This window comes from Vigna umbellata, chromosome 2 (genome assembly GCF_029865625.1).
Source record: "Vigna umbellata cultivar VRB3 chromosome 2, Vumbellata_1.0, whole genome shotgun sequence".
In the NCBI taxonomy this organism is placed as follows: Eukaryota; Viridiplantae; Streptophyta; class Magnoliopsida; order Fabales; family Fabaceae; genus Vigna; species Vigna umbellata.
The window spans coordinates 51,256,504-51,279,532 of record NC_142166.1 but is presented as its reverse complement, the minus strand read 5'-3'; the positions used below and the strand labels follow the sequence as shown (position 1 = coordinate 51,279,532).

The 23,029-nt window shown below is 29.7% G+C and overlaps 2 protein-coding genes across 2 annotated transcripts; one reads left to right on the top strand and one right to left on the bottom strand.

Annotated features, from left to right (window-relative positions):
• Positions 1 to 1,250: 1,250 nt before the first annotated feature.
• On the bottom strand, positions 1,251 to 11,549 carry LOC124838809 (Major facilitator superfamily protein). Its single transcript, XM_047314498.2, has 14 exons — positions 11,253 to 11,549; positions 7,617 to 7,728; positions 7,179 to 7,291; positions 6,354 to 6,476; positions 6,034 to 6,239; positions 5,870 to 5,945; positions 5,293 to 5,379; positions 5,095 to 5,175; positions 4,987 to 5,019; positions 4,725 to 4,778; positions 4,572 to 4,613; positions 4,137 to 4,215; positions 3,993 to 4,063; positions 1,251 to 1,516 (listed from the first exon to the last, which is right to left on the bottom strand). The coding sequence occupies exons 1-14, from the start codon at positions 11,415 to 11,417 to the stop codon at positions 1,460 to 1,462; spliced, it is 1,299 nt and encodes a 432-aa protein (XP_047170454.1). The 5' UTR covers positions 11,418 to 11,549; the 3' UTR covers positions 1,251 to 1,459.
• An 8,190-nt stretch (positions 11,550 to 19,739) lies between these two features.
• Positions 19,740 to 21,167, top strand: LOC124838816 (24-methylenesterol C-methyltransferase 2). The gene has a single exon (XM_047314504.2). The coding sequence runs from the start codon at positions 19,814 to 19,816 to the stop codon at positions 20,903 to 20,905; it is 1,092 nt and encodes a 363-aa protein (XP_047170460.2). The 5' UTR covers positions 19,740 to 19,813; the 3' UTR covers positions 20,906 to 21,167.
• Positions 21,168 to 23,029: the final 1,862 nt, after the last annotated feature.

The following is a 23,029-nucleotide window of genomic DNA, read 5'->3' as shown; positions in this document are numbered from 1 at the left end:
AGAGGGATTTACCTCTCGGTTCTTGCCCTCATCTTGGACGAGTGGTCTGTATGGTCTTGACACCTGCGCTGTGAAGCCGAACGGCTGAATACTAGTGAGGCCGAATGACCGAGCTGTTGCACGGTTGAACACTTGATGCCAAATTTGGCTAGGTGGTAAGTGCGTCATTAAATCTTTGAACAATATTATAATATTGAATTAAGATATTTAAATTAAATCATATAATAAAATGAATTTATATCGAAATAATTATCTATAAAGCCGTTGAAGCTTGTTGACGTTGATGTTGAGGTTGCATCCTTGTCTGGTTCATTGCGGTTTCAGTAGGATGCCCCCCGGCCCCACGGTGGGCGCCAAAATGTTTTGGTAGGATTTTGCGGGACCGAGAGACGAACCTTTGCTGACGTGTCTTCCTTCCTTCCGAAGGCTGGAATCACCTGAGCTGCTTGCCTTTCTTCTGTCGGAGTCGTTCGGTTGACTTCAGTCTTGACCGATCGGTTGCCTTCGTGCTCCAGGGGGGAGGTAGCTGCAAAAGATACTCCGACGCTCAAGTTAGGCGTGTGATTTGAAGAACCTCGACTCTTGGTTGAGTATTTAGTGAATTGTTATCACTGTTGAATGTTTGAGAATGAGTTGAGTGTGAGTAGACCCTGAATGGAGTGTGAGTGAAACATCCCTGGCTTTCGGCCCTGACTTCGTATCTATAATTTAGCTCATGGATCCTGAGCTAATACAAGCCCAATGAAATATAAACATAATAAGATATAAACAGATTATCTAAAAATCCGGTTAGTTGTTTATAACATGCTTATCAATATCTTTAATTAGATATTCTTTGATTATTTTATCATCTACTGAACTGTTGGCCCAACAATAGCTCAAGCGCTGACCCAATTGCGGCCCAATCTTTGACTTGAGTGGATTGACCGAACGGTGCTAAATGTTAACCGTTCGGTCTCCACTAGGTACGATACATTTTTCATCTATATAATATAAAAATTATTAATTAATAAATATTAATCATTTTAATCTGTATAATATAATTTATAAACTGACTTACAATAATAATTTACTATATGGCAACGTTAACTTCGAAATATAAAATTATCGTATTTTAAAATATAAAAAAACTTAATTGAATTTTAAATAAGTTATTGATATATTGACATATTCTAAAATTGAAAAACTTGATCGTATAAAAAATTAAAAAACCTGATTGAAACTTCTATTTCAAATTAAGCAAAATAAAAAGAATAGTTAACCCAACAAAATATGATTCATATGAAACTATATAGTTGGCACAGTATCGAAATAGTGCAAACTATCAAATGTCCATTTTTGGAAACAACTTATATAACATATTGTTTCCCAAAAGCGTCACTAAAGACAAAACTCTTGTAGACCACAAATGTTGGCTATAGTTAAAAAAAAAAAAAAGCTCCTTCTGATTTCTATTTGCCTAATTCAAAATGGGAGGAACCACTCGAAGCATCATACTTTGAACAAAAGATACCATCTGTAAAACAAAATTCAACCACACAGCATGTAAATACATAAATATAAAAATTCAATGAGAATAAAGTAAAATCAGGCCTGAATATACTTCAAATATAATAATGCATAGAACAACTTTTTACATTTGCAATTAAAACTCACATTTAGTTGTCTAGTATAAAAATCTAAATAAGAGAATTGAACATAAATGAACATAAATGAATCAAGGATATATTTAGAAAGCTTCTTCTTAGGAACTTTTATAGTAGAAACATATAAAATATTAGTTTGATTAAATTATAAATTAAAATGGACTTACTTACAAATTAAAAATAAAAAATCTAGAAAAACTATATTATAGAGTTTCTAGAAATTGGCTTTTGTATAATTAAGATATTTTGTTTCTTGTAAAAGTTCTCATGGAGACGTTTCTCTAAACATATCTTAAGAAATTGTATTAGATGCAATATATAATTATAAAACTTTGAGGTTTATAATTCATTTCACCCATTAATATTAACAGTAATATCTAAGTTCTTATTTTGGTCTTTGGTATGAAGATTACAAATTCCAATACCACAAAACAATTATGCCTATTCTGAATTTATGTTATGTGAATGAATCACCTACTTTGACTTAATATCATAATTAGATTATCATTTTTTGACCTTAATCCCTTCATTAGAATAAATATCTACATTTAAGATATTATTTGTTTTAAAATTGATAACCTTTTTAGTTTTGTTTTTGAAAAATATTTTAAAATATTAAAATAAGGTAAATTATTCTTAATTTTCATTCTTAAACAATGTAAAACCCAAAAAAATGATATTTTAAAAGTGATAGCAGTTTAAAAATAGTGAGACTCGGTTATCTTAATATTAAATGAGTTATTTATAAATAGTTTTATTATAAACTAGTTTCATTATTTTAAAATGTATATCATTTTCTACAAACTGTTTTTTTAGAGTTATCTACCTTCTCTCTAAGAGTTCTAACTCCTGAGTTATATCTTTGATGGTCAGGATATACCTAAGAGATCACTGCATAATAACCTTTACTTCTACCGGATTAATTTTTTTATTTAGAACATCATTTTTCCTCTCTATTTTTGGTCTATGATCATGCAAAGGAATCTGTTTTGCATGTATCCAAAAATGATTTTTCTTTGATTTTTGGTCAATTTGAGGTTTTAAGGTTTGATTCCGATCATCAATTGGTGATTTGTAAGTTTTTTTAGAGTTCCTTGCAGTGGAAGTAATGGTTGGATGTTCTTAGAGTTGTGGTAGTTTTTCTGAGGCAAAAGTTAAATGTCTATGTATAAATTGATATTGTTTTGTAAGTTTGGGAGTTGTATGTGTATTAACTTGATAGAGTAATAATTTGAAATGTTTATGAGATATTAGTTCAATGAAATGTATATGCTTTGGTATGGTATGGTTGCAATCTGATATGATGAAGTTTGGTTATTAATATTGTCATTAAATGCATGTCATGAAATTGTATTGATGTTGGTAGTTGATTGAAATGTTTCTGAAGTGAGGAATGGTCAAAGTTATGGTTTTAGTAGTTAAAAAGGGGGTTTTAATTGTCAAGTTGGTGAGAAAAAGGTTGGTTTGATGAATTTAATATTCCAGGTCTATTATGGGAGTATTTTAACGTTGTGAGGAGTATGTTTTGGGTGGAAATTGGTTTGGAATTAAAGAGAGTGGTCCATGGTTGGTGTGTGAGTGGTTTTTAATGCAAATTGGTGATTTTGGTAGTGAAATTATGAAGGAGGGAGTTGAGACAGGTTTTGGAAGTCTGGGGTCTGTAATTGAGTTACTTAGAACTTGTCTAGGCCTTTAGTTTGCTCTTTTGATGTATGGAATGGTAGAATTGGGTTTAGGTAGTCTAGAATGGGTAGTTTAAGGTTTGGAGTGATCATTTCAAGTTAGAGGTTTGTTCTTAGATATTTCTCAGTGTTTAAGAGGTTGTAGGAACCATTTAAACTTGTGTAGAGGGTTAACAAAGTTAAAATAGGTTAATTTTAAAAACTCATGCAGCGTTGAACGCCCTCAAACGTCCCTAGACGCCCTTTTTAAGGAAAGATCACGTGTAGATGCTCCTAAACTCCCTCTGGGTGTCTTTTTGCGAAAAGATTTTTTAGTTTTATCTTTAAAAAATATTTTAAAATATTAAAATTAAGTAAATTATTCTTAATCTCTATTCTTAAACGATACTTATTGAAAATTTTCTTAATTCTTAATTGAAAGGTTTTTCTCGCATGTCTAATAATCTCACATAACTTTAATGACAATTTACCTTCCTTCTTCAATATACGAGACACAAAATCTCATGCTTAAATCAAACCATGTGTATACGATGTTATTATATTAACGATGTTATCTCATCTAACTTATATTTAAACAATTAAAAGAAAATTGGAGGCAGTATAACCAACGAAATCAAGACTTCAATGTCGGAAAGAAAATTAGAACATTAAGTTAAGTTCTTACCGAAGCAAACCCAATGCACATTATACTAAATCCGGGAAAATCGAAAGGTGCCTTTTCAGAAAGGAAGAGAGCTGACAATTGAAAAAGGCACTTGTTAATAAATTGGGTGATTATCTAAATCTAATCATATTCGCATGCTCTCACCTGTTAATGGAGAGAAAACTAAGGGAGAAACTATATGTGCAACTGAACATATGCCAGAGATGCAACCTTGAGCCTTTCCCTAAAAGGAAGAGAAATGAAGAGGAAAATTAAACAAATTTTAAGTTATCTACCAAATGTTTAAAAAAAAAAACTAAACTAAAAGCTTTCTATCATGCAAAACTTGTTTCTTTACTTCAGTAAAAAATGAGTAAATTATACTGATGTTAATCTTTTATTAATTAAAACAACAACCCTGCATTATGTTCTCTATGTAATATCAATAAACAAAGGCACGAAAATTATACAGAGTACAAACAGTCATGACCTCACATACAAAACACTAACTTCTACAATTGAAATTAGGATTTATTTATTTATAAGAAAGTAAATCTTAACCAGCTTGTTTAACGTTAATCAGTATTATTAACTCCATACCTGCTCATGGGGACCAACTTGTTTAGACACAATACTTCGTATCTGCAAATGTAAAACGTTTTGTTTTGAATAAACTACTTTGAATGATGAGAATGAAAAAAAAAACTATGCTTTTAAAGAATATAGAAACATAAAATGAGGAAGTACACTCACACAAGGTTGTGAGAAAACAAATAAAATTGAGAACATGGCAGAAGCGTAAGGAACCTGTCAACACTCACAATATAAATTATACAACATAAAAGGAAAAAAAGAAGAAACATGGACAACAAAAGGATAATAGAGGCATTATGGCATATACTAGTGTGAATAATCAACCACTCTATCTCAATTTTAACCTCGTAATGATGCTATATATGGAAAAGTAATTGACAGAAACAAACTTGTAATTAGAAAATATTGAAAAAAGACATACCAAGGAGGACCATGCTATGCTGTAAAGGAACATCTGCATCCCATTTTAAAAGTTTAGAACTTCGTAAAAAGAGAAAATGTTTTAAGGTTGTATTAAAAAAATACTTACGTGTACACAATGAAAGAATAATCCTATTGAAAGTAGCCTTGCCTCGCCCAGAATAGGAGCCAAAATCGGCATAACAAGAAGCTATTACAATCAATGTTTAATACTTAGATTCTTAATCTATAAACATAGAAATTGAAGATTTATGAAAGAAGAAGAGGCATATCAACTGATAATTAAAATATAACCATGTAAAAATACCTGTGACACAGTCCCTGAAATTCCAGAAATAACCATCAAGTCAGCAAATTGATTCTTATCAAAATGAAATTGAGCCTTTAAGAAATACTGCACGCAGAAGAAAAAAAGTGTTATTTAACTAGCTCTAGTTATATACATAAAAAATAATTTTAATATCAACTCGTCAAAGATAATGCAGTTGTAAGTTTCAAATTGCATTGGTTACTCCATTCTATAAGGGTTAAAAAAGAAAGAAATTAAACATCAGTAAATTGGTAATTAAACATATCAAAAGCCTGTAGCAGAATATGCCTCCAATAAGCGGAGAGAGATATCAAGTAAAGATATATAAATACAACGATCTTGAACACTGCATGATTTTGCTTGAAGTTAAGGAACAAGATTCAACCAATGAAGAATGTGTGTAAGGATCAATGTATGCTCTAACACTGATATAAAACTGCACAAACTTTCCCAACACCTAAACTTACGAATAAAAACAAATCAATAACGTGTGTGCATGTTATAAAAAATGGAACTTGGACAGGATAGAGATTAAAGAAAAAGGTATATGAAAGGTGGAAAAGAAAATATATACCAGCATTGATCCATGAAGGCCAACATCAGCAAGGTTACTAAAGAATGCAACAATTGCTGCTTGTGTAATAGTGAAGCTGAAAAATCAAACCAAACGTGTAAAACTATGACACAAAAAAAAAACATGTTTCTTTGATGGGAGGAGAAGAAGGAAAATTGTTGCACCTGCTACCGAGGAAGGAGGTTAGGTCCTTGAATGAACGCAATGCTTTAAGAAGATGCTTGTTACTTTCCAATTTTGCATCGACCTTAGAAACTGTGGGGTTTTGTTGTGAAATGATTGGGGTGTAAAGGTGTTTGTCATCAATGACTGAATCTTGAAGAAAAAATTTCATGTACACTGCTCCAATCACAGCAATAAGAGTAGAAACCTTATTCAGGAGAAAATGTGTTAATTCTGACATAATCTTATAAAATCAATTTGTAAGGTGAGATTATTCTTAAATTGGTGAAACTTCTTACCAGAAAATATCAACACAAAATACCTGAAAAGTTTGGGCAGTGGATAAGAATCGAGCTGATAAAGTGGCACACACGAACGCGGCAGATCCTATCCCTGAAATAATGCCGAATGCAGTGCTTCTTCCACTTTCTGGAATGTTATCTGCCTGAAAAAGATAGAGATGTAATAAAATCGGTGAATGTCTCATATGTATATATGTAGACAAAAGGAAAGACATAAAACTGTGTTCATAAATAACATCAACAGAGTTTTTGGATAAGAAAAAAAGAACACATAAAGAAGAAAGAATTCCTCAACCGAATGTTTAAGCTTGACAACAAACTCACGATAATCTTCCAAAGACCGAACATTATATGACGTTGGAGAAAATTAACATTCACTGAGGATAAAGAACTTGATCAAAGAGAAAAATCGTCGTGTCTTGTCGCTATACAGGGTCAGAAAACTCATTTTCTTTCATATCAAGCTACGCCTCTACTGCTACTTATAAGATGAAAAATGACATCGTCCATTTAAAAATTACATTATAAGTACATTGCTCGATCTTGACAGGTCTTGAATATCACATTATAAGTACATTATATTTTTTAAAGATTCTTGTTGTTAAGTATGAATATCATATTTGATACATGTTCTTGAATTAACCATAAATACCTCATTAATGTTAATTATTATAACGGAACGTATATGTTTAATTACTTCGTTATAAAGACTTTCAATATATATATATCATATTATATTTATGAGAACCGATTGCTAAGACAACTTATGTCATTAATAAGTCTTTCACGAGATGATTAACTGAATAATAACTTACTTACAGTTAAAGAAAATATTGAAGACTTACCACATAAGCTAGAGCGAGGCAAGGGACGCTTCCTTCGCAAACCATTGAAATGAGTATTTTGAACACATAGTACACATAGAAGAATTTTTTGGTCCTGTTGTAAGCTAATATGCCTGTCAAAACAAAGATCATTTACTATTTATTAACACCTAACACAAAATTTGAATTTAAGATTATATCTGAAAAGAATCAGGTATATTTTAAACTTTATTATTTGATTATTGCCATGTATGTTTATGCAACTTCAAAAGTAAAATGATTTCATTTTAATTAATTATATGCATGACTTTTTATCTCTCTGTATATTATGTAAAAAAAAAAAAGCTTCCCTTATCGCTTAATCATGTAATATTACATTACTCAAAAAAAATTAAGTTTTATATTAAAATTATACTTAAAATTTGATTTCTTTGAAGAGCCATCGAACACAAAAGTTACCTGTGGGAATGATCGTGAGGATCATAGGAACTGTGAGCATGGCCTTCCTCCCATACTTATCGGACATATTACCTAACAATGGCATCATCACGAGCGTGCCCACTCCAATCATCTGCACAAAATAACATTGTTTTTACCATAACCATACAAAGCAGATGGATTTTTTTATTCAGCGGTTTCGTTTAAGAAAATTATATATATATATATATATATATATATATATATATATATATATATATATATATATATATATATATATAATATTTTTAATTTAAAATCTTAAAATAATAAATTTATGTGTTTTTTTATATGATATTTAATTTTGTTATTTTGTATCTTATATGAACTTAGATTGATACTTAAATTATTTATAATAAAAATAAGTTTTTATTCATATAATTAAAACGTTGTAAAAAGGAAATGATAGCCATATTATTGGTGTTGTATTTATTTGGTGGTTGCATCATTAGTGAATCTTCTCTCTAAATTTTTTTCATGTTTGAATTAGGTAGATTCCTTAAAAAAGTAAAACTCATTATCTCACACCAACGACTTGTTATCTATAAATTACTCTTTCTAAGTCATTTTAAAAAATCTATGATTAATTTGTAATTTATTGAAGCCACACAAAAAAATCATTTCATGGGGGACAACAAAAAGTTCCAAGACTCGATCAATGAAATATGTATGATCAAAGATTTAATTAATTGAAAAATGTTCTTATTATGATTAATAATAGACACTATATTTCATTTTGTAATGTGGACTGGACTGATTTTTTTATTAGGCCCAGTAAAAACGGGTTAAAGTGGGCCTTATAAAGTAACAAATGTTCTAAGATGGACAAAAAAGACATAGTGTTTCATCCTACACCTCTAACATCTCATCCTCCACCTCTAACATTTCGTGTAAAAATTTTATTTTTAATCTTTTTAACATCTCAATCTGTACCTCCAACTTTTTCAAAAGATTTATTTTTTAACTTTAATAAAAATATTTTTATTTTCTTCTCTTTCTTATTAAAAACATTTTAATAAATATTTTTTTATTTTCTTCTTTTTTTACTAAAATCACCACCTTAATAATAATTTAATTTAAAATTTAAATATTATTTAATATAATTTAATAATTATCAAAATATAATTTATATTATAATAATAGTTATATTAAAAAATAATTGAATTAAAATAAAAATAATAATAAAAGTATAAAATAGAAGAATGAAATAATAATAATATAAAATTTGATTTGATATGTTAAAATATATTAAAATATTAAAATAAATTAAACAATTATAAAATTTTAAATAGAAACAAAAATTTTAAATATGCTAACATTTTGTTTTTTATTTAAAATTTAATAAATATTTAATTTAATTAAAAATAATATTATTATTTATTATATTTTTATAATTTAATAATTATTAAAATATGATTTATATTTTATAATAATTTTATTAAAAAAGTAAAAATAAAAATAACTAAAATAAAAGTAATAATAATGAAAATGAAAATAGTGTTTAAAATCATATTAAAAATATTTAAATACATTATATTATATTAAAATATTAAATTAAATTAAATAATTATTAAAATTAAAAAAAAATTGTCAATCGAATATAGAAATCCGATAATGTATTTTACGGATATGATATCCGATTAAAAATCTTCTTAAATTTTTTTTATTTAATTTTAATAATTATTTAGTTTGATTTAATATTTTAATATAATTTAATATATTTAAATATATTAAATGTGATTTTAAATATTACTTTTATTTTCATTATTTTTATTTTAAATATTTTTATTTTTATTTTTATTTTTTTAATAAAATTATTATAAAAATATAAATTATATTTTAATAATTATTAAAATATAAAAGTATAATAAATAATATTATAATTTTCATTTAATTGAAATATTTATTAAATTTTAAATAAAAACAAAACCGTTAGCATATTTAAAAAAATTCTATTTAAAATTTAATAATTGTTTAATTTATTTTAATATTTTAATATATTTTAACATATCAAATCAAATTTTATATCATTATTATTATTTTATTTTAATTATTTTATTTTTATTTTTTAATATGACTATTATTATAATATAAATCATATTTTGATAATTATTAAAATATAGAGTGATTTTAGTAAGAAAGAGAGAAAATAAAAGAATATTTATTAAAGTGTATTTAATAAGAAAGAGAAGAAAATAAAAATATTTTTATTAAAATTAAAAAATAAATCTCATAAAGAAATTGGAGGTAGACGTTAAGTTAAGATATGTTAAAAGATTAAAAATAGAATTTTTGAAATTAAAAAAAAAAAACTATTCACGTTCGACGAGACAAAAGAAACGTAAGGAAAACCACGACAAGCAGAGGAAAAAGCATGGAAATGCATCAAACATTAACTGCTTAGAAAAGAGAACCAACCTAGTGATTGTTAAATTTTCGTAACATGTTAGAAAGAAGGAAACCTACGAGGCTAACGAAATCACAAGGAAATTTCTTTCTCAGGTGGGGACAGACTTACCCAAATAGACGTTATCCTCCTGACAATTTAACTTTACCACTAATTAATTGCTTTTGAATTTCGAGTACACTACTAGTCATTTATGGGTACACCAATAAATGAAGTATCATTGATTCATCAACAAATTAAATTCGATGTGGACAATAATCTTTTAAAATCTTCTTTGTCTCAATAATCAGAAAATTTCCTTGCGATTTTAATCATTTTAAATTACAAATTCAATTTTATTTAATTTTTCACCCACCTATGTTAGTTAGTAGTAACGGGCTTAAACACGAATTTTGTAAAGAAATAATTGCTAAATCTTAGTTTTATTACGAAAAGGTAATGTTTTCACGTTAGGAAAAAAAAGTCATAATGCATTAAATTTTTACATTATTATATGCAAAGAAAAAAAAAATATAAGAAACAGAAAAGTATGTTATAAAACACGCCATTTAACGCACTTAATATGTTCATCTTTACCCTGGTATATATATATATATATATCAAAAAAGAAAAACTAAATATATATCAAGCTTTTCATCCACTTTTTTCCGATATCGAATCGAGAAGAATGAATTAAAAAAATAATAATCTCGTTTGCAATAATTTATCACGATTATATGTCTAATTTATCATAATTTAATCGGAAATGAAAGGACATAATTAACCCAAATTCTTTTTATTATTTAATACGAGGTTAATTTATTTAAATCCATAAGATATAATACCTCATGAGAGGGATGAATGTCTGGACTAACGCGTATGAGAGTTAATTCATAGAATATTTTCCCACCAAAAGGATGAAACTTTAATACATATATATAGAAATATGCCTATGAAAATATATACACTTTTGCTAAATTCGTTATGAAAGAAAGTGAGTTTCATCTGGTTTTGCAGCAATTCTTGTACGTTTTAGCCATGTTTCGTGTTGCTCACTAATGAAAACTTATTACCGAGCAAGATTAGTTTAGATGAAAAACAAAAAACTTAAACTGTGTAATTAAGAACTGACTCGACTCAAATTCGAGTAACTAATCACAGATTAAGGAACTTAAACATAAGATTGAATGCAGAATGGGCGAAGAAAATTTTTAACAAATGTATAAACTGACCGCTTGTTGAAAACCAGTGAGGTAGATGGCAAGTGAGCATTCATCTTGTCCAGGACAAAGAGCAGCCATAGTTACATCAGTAATGGCTGGCACCACCATGAATATGGCGAAGTTGTGAAGAAACACTGTCATGAAGAGATGACTCAGACCATATAATTTCTCCATGATTCCCCTTTCCACACACACTCTTTGTTTCCCTTTGATATGACTGTAGAACTAACTTGCTAGAATTCTAGGTAAGGTTTCAACTCTCTTACAGAGAAAACTACCTCTCTACTTTTAGCCACACTACATGCATATTCAAGGTTCCCTTAGAAGCACCATATATATATATATATATATATTAGTATGAGTATGACCTCAAAGCTAATCAGATGACCAATGTGATGTACTTTTTTGCAATTTCTTTTTTACTTGTATTTCCAACTGTGCATGAGTTCAAGTGAGTTGCACAGTGATGGGTAAAAAAGATGCAAATGCTTGCTTTTTGGCCACAAACATAAATTAACAGTGACGGTATTGGTTTTTAGTCACGTAACTGAAGTGCCGCTAATTATTTATTCGAGTATTTCGTTAAATTCTATCTGTTTAGTGGAATGCGTGGCGTCAAAGATTGTATAAATTACCAGATTAACTTACGCTTTGAAGCGTGCAAGTTTATGAATACCCTTTTTTGAAGAAGCAAGCAACGCATCGTCCAAATGGACTAAAATAATATCTTGTGAAATTCATGGATGAAGTATATGATTAATGCATCTAATTCGACAAATACTAGAAAAGATTAGTCTTTGGTCAAGTTTTAATTAAGAATCGTGGTGTTATATTGTATGTGTTTAATTAAAATTGAGAGTTTGAAAGCTGATAGCATACTTTTTTTGCTTTAATGTAACTTGTAAAAAATAATATTTAATAACGTGCATGAAAAAAATTCAAACTAATAATTTTATGCCTGGTCATATTATTTATGAGAAGTATGTTTATATCTTGCCTACATAATTTAATTGACAATCGATTTTTTTTTTATTATTTAGTCTTTTTAGTTGTGTTGATTATGATTAGCCACCACATTTGTCATTAATGAAAATGTATATATTAAGCTTTTAAGACCACGAACATAATATTGTGATAAGATAGACTAATGAAATTTTACCTCGCATGATCATTGTGTTATATTTGTATAATTAATTGGAATAAAATATCTGATTTTTATAGCCTAAAAAAAGATTTTGACAACTTTGTAGATAAATTGATTATTAAGATAAAATAAATTATATGTAATTCAAAGTTTAAAATTTAGTACATTTTATTATAAAGTTAAAATTGACTAATAGAAAACTTTTATATCCTAGCATTTATTTATTTATTTTATATATATATATATATATTAATTGGTGATCGATCAATTACTTTCAAATTGATTTGAAAAAAAATTAATCGACGATCAGATTCATTTAATTATCTAATAACTACACTAAATATGTTTTAAATGAATTAGAATGTAATTAGATCGACATAAATAAATTTATAAATATAGATTAAAGTATGATTTTTATAATACATTTATTTATTATAATATTAATTGTTAAACCGATTAAATACTGATTTAAAGTAAGTACATTATTAATAATAACAATAGAGTTAAAATTGTAAATATTAAAAACAACTAAAGATTGATGAGTAATTATTATTTAAATATATTTTTTCTCATAATCCCATGTATTTCAAATTTCAGAGATATAAAAGATTTTCTAAAAGATAAATAATGTAACTTTAAAAAGCATATGCTCAAACCATAGGATTCTGAATCTCATTACGTAATTTTTTTTTTTCAAGTTTGTTACTCTATCTCTATCTCAAATAATTCTTATTTACTTACTTTTGTTATTTAGATTGATTTTTTTCTAAAAAATTATGGTAAAACATTAAGATTGTTTTGGTAAGTAAAGTCAAAAACTATATCTTGACATTTTTAAACCTCTTCACTTAGTTTAATTTATTTTTTTCTCTTTCAATATCTTATTTGTTTTTTCTAGTGTAAGTTCAATTTTGAGTAGGTGGACACCTGCCAAAAGGAGACGCTCAAACTAATTTAAAGTTATTGTTATCACGTATAAGTCTTAAATGTCTAATAAATACAATCACTTACCTTTTTATCTTTTCTGTTTATAGGTTTCAAAATTGACTTTTGACTAAGATTGACTCAATCACGATCTAATATTATCTAAGTATGTTTTTACCTTGTTAATCAAATTGTAAAATGTTTGATATACAAGATATCGAACAGTCATCAAGTTGGTACGAATTCGTTTGATCTAACTTGTGTTGAAATTTCTAGAATGACCTTTTATACATTTGACCGAATTGATGGAGTATAGACCCTTTAATTTTGTATAATACAAATATAATCATAAAAAAAAGATATAATTTCAATTATTTAATAGTTTATGTAATATTTTGTCATAAAAAAATTCATTTCGGTTTAAGACTAATCAGTTCCTAAAAAATATTAAAATTAATAAAATAATATAATCAATTAATAAAATATAATAATCAATTAAGAAAAAACAATCTAGACACGTTCACTTTTTTTAAGAAAACATATAGCACAGTATTAATAAAATAAATTAGCCACGCACATTAAAAATATAAAAAAACTTAATTTACTGTCATAATAAAATAAATAAATTCTATAAGTAAGTTATTTTCTGTTTACCAGCATTAATTGTCCCCTAATAAACATGAATAGGTTATAATATTATGTGATCTGGATGGTTACAGTTATAAGTAAAAAAAAAATGGTTATATTTTAGTTATCACAATCTTAAGAACATTATCAACTGTAAATTTTGCTTTAATAATAAGTGGTGCACAATCCAATATTGTCGTTATTTAATTTCTCTGTTGTCCTTTATTATGCATCAATACAAAACAAAAAATAAATCCTGATATACCAATTTTCCTATTACACGTTGACAACAAATTAATCACAGGGATATAAACCGGGTTCTTAGTTGTGTCTAAGACAGTATATCATACATAACCTACTATTGTGACAAAAGATTAAATTTGGGTACAATTTAGCAAGAAAATTTCCAGAATATCTGTCGGAAAGAAAAAAAGAAGTTTCTTTATAAACTAAGATTAACTTATATATAAATTGTTATATATATATATATATATATATATATATATATATATATATATATATATATATATATATATATATATATATATATATATATATATATATGGGGTTTGCTAACGCGCGTAATATGTCAGAGAAATTTTTTTACAAAGGACTCAACTCTTTACAAAGGAAAATTTTTTAAAGGCATGTGTTTCTGATTTTTTTCAATTGGGACTACAGTAGGGATGACAGAGAAAAGGTTGGAGTGAGAGAGATGAAAGAGAAAGGATTGAGAGGAATGAGAGAGGTGAGTAAGGGTTTGGGGGGTTTCTTTTTTTTTTTTAAGTTTTGAAAATGAAAATTATTAAAATACCCTTAATCTTAAAACTTGGAATCCATAATATATAAGGATATTTTTGTCTACTAAAATCCGGTACACATTGCTAAAATGTACCAACTGAAAAACAGGCGTACGCGCGTTAGCAAACCCCATATATATATATATATATATATATATATATATATATATATATATATATATATATATATATATATATATATATTCATTATTGATTTTGTATCAGTCTTTGCTTTAGATTAAAGAACACATTTAATTTATTAAGTAATTTAATAGACTTATATTAGCTTTTCTAATTTTTAATTTATTTATAAAATACATATATCATATTTTTGTTTTTATTTATAGTTATTTGATATTTATTTAATTGTTATTTAATATTGATATAAATATAATTTTTTTTATTAATATTTAACATTAGAAAAAATACAATATGCATCATTTTATTTATTTAACATTGATAATATAATATTTTTTTTATTGTGATTTTTATTTTAATAAAAAATATTTGATTAATATTTATAACAATAAGATGAAAATAAAGATAAAACAAAATTTTTATATTCACTAAATATGAGATGAGAGTAGAATAATCATTCGCTTCCAACCCACCCATCTGCCATTATATAAAAGTGTAACCTAAATTAACTTTATACTTTTCATATTTCAGGTTTCATATAATAATACTTCACAAAACAATCAATAATAAATTAAGAAAATTGTGTAGAGAAATAAAACTCGTGTGAGGACAAAATATGAGTTTTCTATGTTGCGAAGTTGTCTGACAGATCTAACTAAGGAAATGGTTGTTGATTATTTCAACGTTGTGAAGATACAAGAGTCCGAAGTTATTACAAGAAGAGATATATTTTAGCTGGTTAGTTTTTTGATGACCAGTTCTTCCGGAATTAAAATCTCATTAAGACAATTCATTACAAACCTCCTACGTCCTATGTTTCTAATCGAATTAATCTATTTTTAAGGAAGTCTTATGTTGGTGATGAAATTAACCTATTTTTAAGGAAATGGTGAGAATGTAGTAGTATTTTTTAGGTTTAATAGTCAATTTTGTCTCTAGCTTCGTTGACAAATGTCAATTTGGTCTCTCGTTTTAAATTTGTTTGAAATTGATCTCCATTTTTAAAATTTTGAGTCAAATTAGTCCTTTCCGTTAAATAAAAACAAACGGCGTTAATAGATTGATGATGTGGCAAAAGATAGTGTTTATGTGTCACTGTTGGGTTGACGCAATAGGATGCTTCGTTCTCTTTCTCTTTGTCTCGTGTGAGAGGTTGGCTAGGGAAGCAACTTTCTTCTTCCCCTTTCCTAGTAGTTCTAGTTTGGCCTTGCAAAGAGGGGAAGCACCAGTTTGTTTTCCTTATTGTTGGTTCTCTCAACAAACCATATTCAAAGGTTCTTTTCCCAATTTCTTCTCTCTGCCATTTATCTCGAGCAAGCAAACCCCAATCAGTTTCGTTCCTCATGTCTTTGTGTATTTTCGCGGATCATCCAACCTTGGAGAAGAGGGTTTTTGGTTTGTGGCTTAGTATTGCGGAATCCTGGTCGGGTGACTCGCGGTGTGACGTTGAGAGAAAAGTTGCGATCCTGGTTGTTTGGGAAGGCGACAGCGCGACGCGGTGAGGGTGTAGCCAGCGAAGGCGCAATGAAGGCACAGTGGAGGCGCGATGTAGGTTTCTTCTCTCCATTTTGATTCGCGATGCAAGGAGGGAGCTTCCTTCCGTTTCTCCTTTTCTGGTTCGTCTTGCAGAGGGTTCCTAACCTTGTTTCTGATTTGGGAATGTGGGTTGTTGTCTCTTCCTTGCAGATTTTTGTCTTGTTTTGTTTTGAGCCAATGTTTGAAATGGGGATTTCGAATTAGGATTGAATTTAGGGTTTTTTAAATTGGGAATTTGGAGGTTAGGACTTTCAAATTTTGGGAATCCATACGTAAGTTCCTGCCGTGGAGTGTCTCTGACTGTGCCATCAAGGAATCAACCAGGGTCGATTGATAACAACTCTTATAATTCGTGGCAAGAAGAATGAGAGTGACTTCAGTTCTATCAAAATAACGTCTATAACTTCTGCTCCAGCCATTGTTTCAGTACTTATAGCCCTGATTGTTCTATTCTTCTACACACGGAAGTGGAAGCCAAGGTCCAGGGTTGTTGGCTCTATAAGAAAAGAAGTTACAGTGTTTACTGATATTGGGGTCACATTGACATTTGAAAGTGTTGTCCAAGCCACGGGAAATTTCAGTGTTGGCAACTGTATTGGGATTGGAGGTTTTGGGGGCAACGTACAAGGCAGAGATAACATCAGGAATCCTGGTGGCAGTCAAACGACTCGCAGTTGGACAGTTCCAAGGTGTTCAACAATTTCATGCCGAGATCAAGACCCTCAGGAGGCTTCATCATCCTAACCTTGTCATGTTGATTGGTGTGAAACAGAGATGAATTGGAGCTTCTGATCCTCTTTTCCGTTTTGCGATTTGAGAAGGTGAGGTCTTCGGTTTTGAATTTGGGTTTAGCGTTTTTGCTGTTCATGTTGATCTGACTTTAGGTTTCGTGAACTCATAACACGTCAATACGCACACAAGTAAATTATGACACATAACCACTGACTCCTGACAGTTTATCACCCCATTAACTCTGTTTGGTTATATTTAACGGAAGAGATTAATTTGACTCAAAATTTTAAAAATAAAAATCAATTTCAAACACATTTAAAATAAAGGACTAAATTAAATGAAACTGAAGACAAAATTGATATTAAACCTATTTTTTAATTCTTAATACTTATTTAATTACTTATGACTTTTTCATCCGTTGGACTTAAATGACACCAGCTATTATTAATGAATCATAGTCCTTTATGAAGACTCGGAATATCTCTAGGATATGAAGTCACTGATTAAGGGTATTTACTCCTCCACAGACAGAAATTAATTAAAACATATAATAACTTATGACATATATTACTTTTTACAGCAGTAATTATGCTGTTGACAGTTTTTTTTTTTCTTTCATTTTCCTTTTTATGGTTCAATTTCAAATATTGTAGGGCCTTTAATTTCAATGAATTTTTATTTAAAATTCAATTACAATATTAAAATATAATTACATGTTATTTATTTAGAATGTCTCGACATTCTAAATATTTTCAGACAAATTTAAATATCTGAAATAGCATGAATAATTTCAAAGGATTAGATTAATACATTGTTAAAAACCAGTTAAATACAAAGTACAAATTGCTCTTCGACTTATAATCATACAATTTATAATTCCCTAATTTTGAGTATCCAAATACAAGATAAATAATTATAATCACCGCATCACAAAAAGAAAATATTTTTTAAACAACTCATATTAGTAATTTAACAAAAATGACTTATATAAATAAAGATAGACCAATGTTAACGAGTATCTTAGACTCACCTTAATAACAATTGATTCTGAATTTTCATTTGCGTATGGTGAACTCATTTTTGTCCCTGACAATCATAATATATTTTTACAAAAAAAATAATGTTATGCATACATAAGCTAACAGTAAATAAACCAATTATCGTCTCACATCTTATTAAATAAATATTTTATATTTAATGGTAATAAGTGAAGCTGAAATTTCAGAAACAAGGACCACCAAGAAATTGACTGAATAATTAATAGTACACGAGAACACTGTAATTCAAATTAAAGGCTGGGTTTAACGAATTTTCTTTTTTTTTGTACGATAAAATTGATTGCTCTAGCTTTATTTGTTTATAAGGGTGACTTTTTCTGTTTTTAGATGCGTGTTCGAAAAAGCAAATGAAAGTGGAGAAATAACTTGTATTTATATAAATTCTGGAAAATTGAATTGAAAGTTAGAGGGTTTATAAATGGAAGTTTTAGAAAGTGGAAATTGTGATGGTCGCCATCACATTTTATGTGGTAAGAAGTGATCTAAACTCAAATGTCATCATAGTTATGAGACAGAAGTTTAGAGATTTTTCTTAAAAGGGCAAACAAAAGAGATAGAGTTAGGTGGAAAAGAGGAAATGGGTGTTGGAAATGATGATTTCAAGGTTTACATAGGGAAAACGAAGCGACAAAAAGAAAAAAAAACAAATAATTGTAACTTTTTCATTAGAAATCATTCTAATATTATTTATTTTAAGTTTAATGTCTCAATAGATTCCTATTTTTGTTCAGAATTTGAAATAGGTCCCTTTATTCTTTGGCGTCTCAATTGGGTCCTTATTTTTGTTAATTTGATGTAAATAAATCCTTTCCGTCAATTTCATCAAACGGCGTTAATGAATGTGTGACGTGGCCTGAGGACAGTATTGACACGTGTAAGGCCACGTCACACATTCATTAACGTAATTGATGGAAATGATTTATTTGCATCAAATTAATAAAAATAAGAACCCAATTAAGACGCCAGAAAATAAAGACACCTATTTTATTTTAAATTCTCAAACAAAAATAAGGACCTGAGACATTAAACCTTTATTTTATTTTATTTACAAGAAAAGTCAATGTGTTGAAAAATTAAATATTGGTAATAAATAGATTTCGTATTTAAGCTACTGACTGCCATAAAAATACTAAATTATTTATTATTATAACAGGCAGTACATCTCTCACTCTTGAAATTATAACTGTTCACGATCCATTAAAAAACAATAATTATCGCAGTTATATATTCTTCCACAAATATAATAATTTGGTAAATTTAATGTTTAGAAACATATAGGTAAGGGTATAGTTAAAAAATGTTTAGAAATATACATTATGACAACAGTAGTTTTGGAGAGTAGAAAATAATATTGAAGATGATAGTTTCTGTTGTGTTTCACTTTTATAAAGAGGTGATTGTTTAAGAGAAAGCAGCCAAGGAAGATTCACGCGCGAAGCACATGGAGTGAAAGAAAAGAGAAACAGATTTGGAAAAAGTCCAGTAGATCAATTAATAGCGGGTTAACCCAGCCCACAGGCCCACTCCAGAAAGTAAACCTCAAATAATCTCTTTCTTTATTCCTCAGTCTCTTCTCTTCACTTCTCTCACTCCTACAACCGCAAACCCACAATGGATTCTTTCTCTCTCCTCTGCACCGGAGCGCTCCTCGCCGGCGGCCTCTACTGGTTCGTGTGCGTACTGGGCCCAGCCGAGCAGAAGGGAAAGCGCGCCACGGATCTGTCTGGCGGCTCCATTTCCGCGGAGAAAGTCCAGGACAACTACAAGCAGTACTGGTCGTTCTTCCGCCGCCCAAAGGAGATCGAAACGGCCGAGAAAGTCCCGGACTTCGTGGACACCTTCTACAATTTAGTGACCGACATCTATGAGTGGGGGTGGGGCCAGTCCTTCCACTTCTCCCCCTCGATCCCCGGCAAGTCCCACCATGAAGCCACGCGCCTCCACGAGGAGATGGCAGTGGATCTCATCCAGGCCGGCCCAGGAGACAGAGTCCTGGACGTGGGCTGCGGCGTGGGCGGGCCAATGCGCGCCATCGCGGCCCACTCCCGCGCTAACGTTGTGGGAATCACAATCAACGACTACCAGGTGAATCGCGCCCGCCTCCACAACAAGAAAGCCAATCTGGACTCCCTCTGCGAGGTCGTCTGCGGCAATTTCCTCAACATGCCCTTCCCCGACAACTCCTTCGACGGCGCATATTCCATCGAGGCCACGTGTCACGCTCCCAAACTCGAACAGGTCTACGCTGAAATCTTCCGCGTGTTGAAACCCGGTGCGCTCTACGTATCGTATGAGTGGGTCACCACAGACAAGTACCACGCCGACGACCCTGAACACGTGGAGGTCATCCAGGGCATTGAGAGGGGTGACGCCTTGCCTGGCCTCAGAAGCCACACTGACATAGCCGAAACCGCGCGTAAGGTAGGGTTTGTCGTGGTTAAGGAACAGGATCTGGCTAAGCCCCCTGCTCAACCCTGGTGGAGCCGCCTCAAGATGGGCCGGATCGCCTACTGGCGAAACCACATCGTGGTCACCGTTCTTGCTGCCTTGGGAATTGCACCCAAGGGGACCGTCGACGTCCACGAGATGCTTTTCAAGACAGCTGATTATTTGACAAGAGGGGGCGACTCTGGGATTTTCTCTCCGATGCACATGATCCTCTGCAGAAAGCCCAACGACAGTGACGACCACGTCCAAACCTGAGTTTCTACGTCAAATTGGAAAACAAAAACAGCTACTCCTTTCTTGTTTCCGGTACCCTTTTTCTTTTTCATAATAATAATTATTATTAGTATCTTTGGTTTAACTTATTTTAGCTTTTGTTATTACTATGATTAGTATGAACTTGGTGTAATTCGGATTTTGATCTTTCTATTTTAAATTTGAATTTTGCAATGTATCACATTTGATTGAGGAGAAGTTTGTGTTTTTGTTTTAATGAGAAAAGGTATTTAGATTTTGTACAGAGTAAGGTATGCTTTGGATTGGCAACTAATGAAATAGAAGTGAGTGATGATTGATTTGCGCATATAAAAGAGGAGAAAGTATGTATAAGTGCATAGTGGTGATAAGGAATAGTAGTCTCCTTGATTTTGGGGTAATTAATTGGTGGAGGAATCTGAGAAAGTATCTGAAATGCTTTTGTGGTGGGATTTATGGTGGTGGTTGTTGAAGGAGATATTTTAATGAGGATGTATGAGTGGATTAATGAAGAAGGATTTTGTCGTGTGGGAAGGGTAGGGTAGGGAAAGAACAGAGATAGAACAGAAGAGAACAGAAGAGAGCACATGTTAGATGGGTATATTAGCGTGTGATTAGGTGGAGACCACTGAGGATGGGTTTAGCCTGGTTGTATTGTAACGTGGTTATGTTTGAGCTTTCAGTGTCTGAATCTGCCCTTGATGCGTGTTGAGTTGCTTTTTTGGTTTTACTCTTGTCACGATGTGCCTGGATTTTTGCTTCCTAATGCCAAAGCCCCACACGCACCGTGACATCTGGCCCGCACTAGCTTTAGATCTGCCAAACCAGTTTACTCTATCTTTCACTCAACTTCAAGTTTAACCATTCCTTATTCTTTTAATCATCTCTGCTTTTCTAATAATGCCTTCTGTAGTAGAATTAACACACGTTGCTCTTTTAGAATGTATGAGAATCTAATATAACTCACATTCTTTTAAAAAATATTTTAGTGTTTGTGATTTTCAATAACTGCCAATTATAATCCAATTGGAAATTTAAAATTTATTTTATAAAAGTTACAGGATATAGAATGTGGACTTGTGCACGAGAATTTTAAAAATGATAATATGTTTATTATATTAATTTGGATTTGTAAAAATATAATTATAAATTAATATAAATATTTTATTTTATATAATCAAGCAATGGTACACAACTCTTTTGTGAGGGGAAGAAATGTCTTTTTTTTTGGAATGAAACAGAATTGGAAGATCTTTAGTCTCTATAACTCCAAAATATTTTGTTGATTGTGGGACAAGAGTATCAATTTCTCTTGGCATGCATAAGCCTTTTCGTTGGGCTTGGAAAGAACAAATTGTTGATTTTGGGACACTTTGCCCTTGCAAAGAGATTTTGATGAAGTTTGTAAATATATTAAATATGTTTCTATTTAGTTCACAAATGACTTAATCAATATGCTTTTAAGTTTAGCTGTTGGAAGTTAAGGTGCACTGTAACGAAACTGCTACCTTTCTAGTAGATTTAAAAATTCATGAAAATTTAATTTTGTCAATAAAATAATTGTTTCCAATGGGAATGCAGAGTATTTATTAAATTATTTATTTTTTAAAAGTTAAATTTAGTCAATGCAGTTTTTAATTTACTTGAAAATAATACAATATTTGTAGTGATTATTTTGTTGGGATTATTAATTTTGAGATTATGCAAAATTATAACTTGAACGTTCTTTGAACAAACCCCACCTTGATTAATGTGGTTGAGGTGTTTGAGTACCCACAATGAGTATTTTTCTTCTTGGCATTTTAAACTCTAGAATTTTTTTGTAAGTTAAAAGAAGAAGAAAAAATATATAATAGTTTTACTTAAATGAAAAGTAAGACTATTGTATACTTCTGAGTATTGTTTAATGTTATTTTTTTAAATAAAAAAATATCATTAAAATACATGACAACAGATTATTTATCTGAATACCATTATTTGTATTTATTTAAAAACTTATGTAAAAAGAGGAAAGATATTAATAAAAAATATTTTAAGTGTCAGTACGTAGTTTAATGATTAGAGTCAGAATAAAATTAAGCAGACAGGCAAGTGTAATATCAAAATATTCTTTTATATAAAATTACA

What these genes read in the sequence shown, in the direction of transcription:
- LOC124838809 (XM_047314498.2), bottom strand. Translation starts at nt 11,417, where the DNA reads ATGGAGAAATTATATGGTCTGAGTCATCTCTTCATGACAGTGTTTCTT. An exon ending in CCACTGCCCAAACTTTTCAG is followed by an intron (nt 6,240 to 6,353) that starts GTATTTTGTGTT and finishes CTCCTGAATAAG; the next exon opens with GTTTCTACTCTTATTGCTGT. An exon ending in ACCTCCTTCCTCGGTAGCAG is followed by an intron (nt 5,946 to 6,033) that starts GTGCAACAATTT and finishes TTGATTTTTCAG; the next exon opens with CTTCACTATTACACAAGCAG.
- LOC124838816 (XM_047314504.2), top strand. Translation starts at nt 19,814, where the DNA reads ATGGATTCTTTCTCTCTCCTCTGCACCGGAGCGCTCCTCGCCGGCGGC.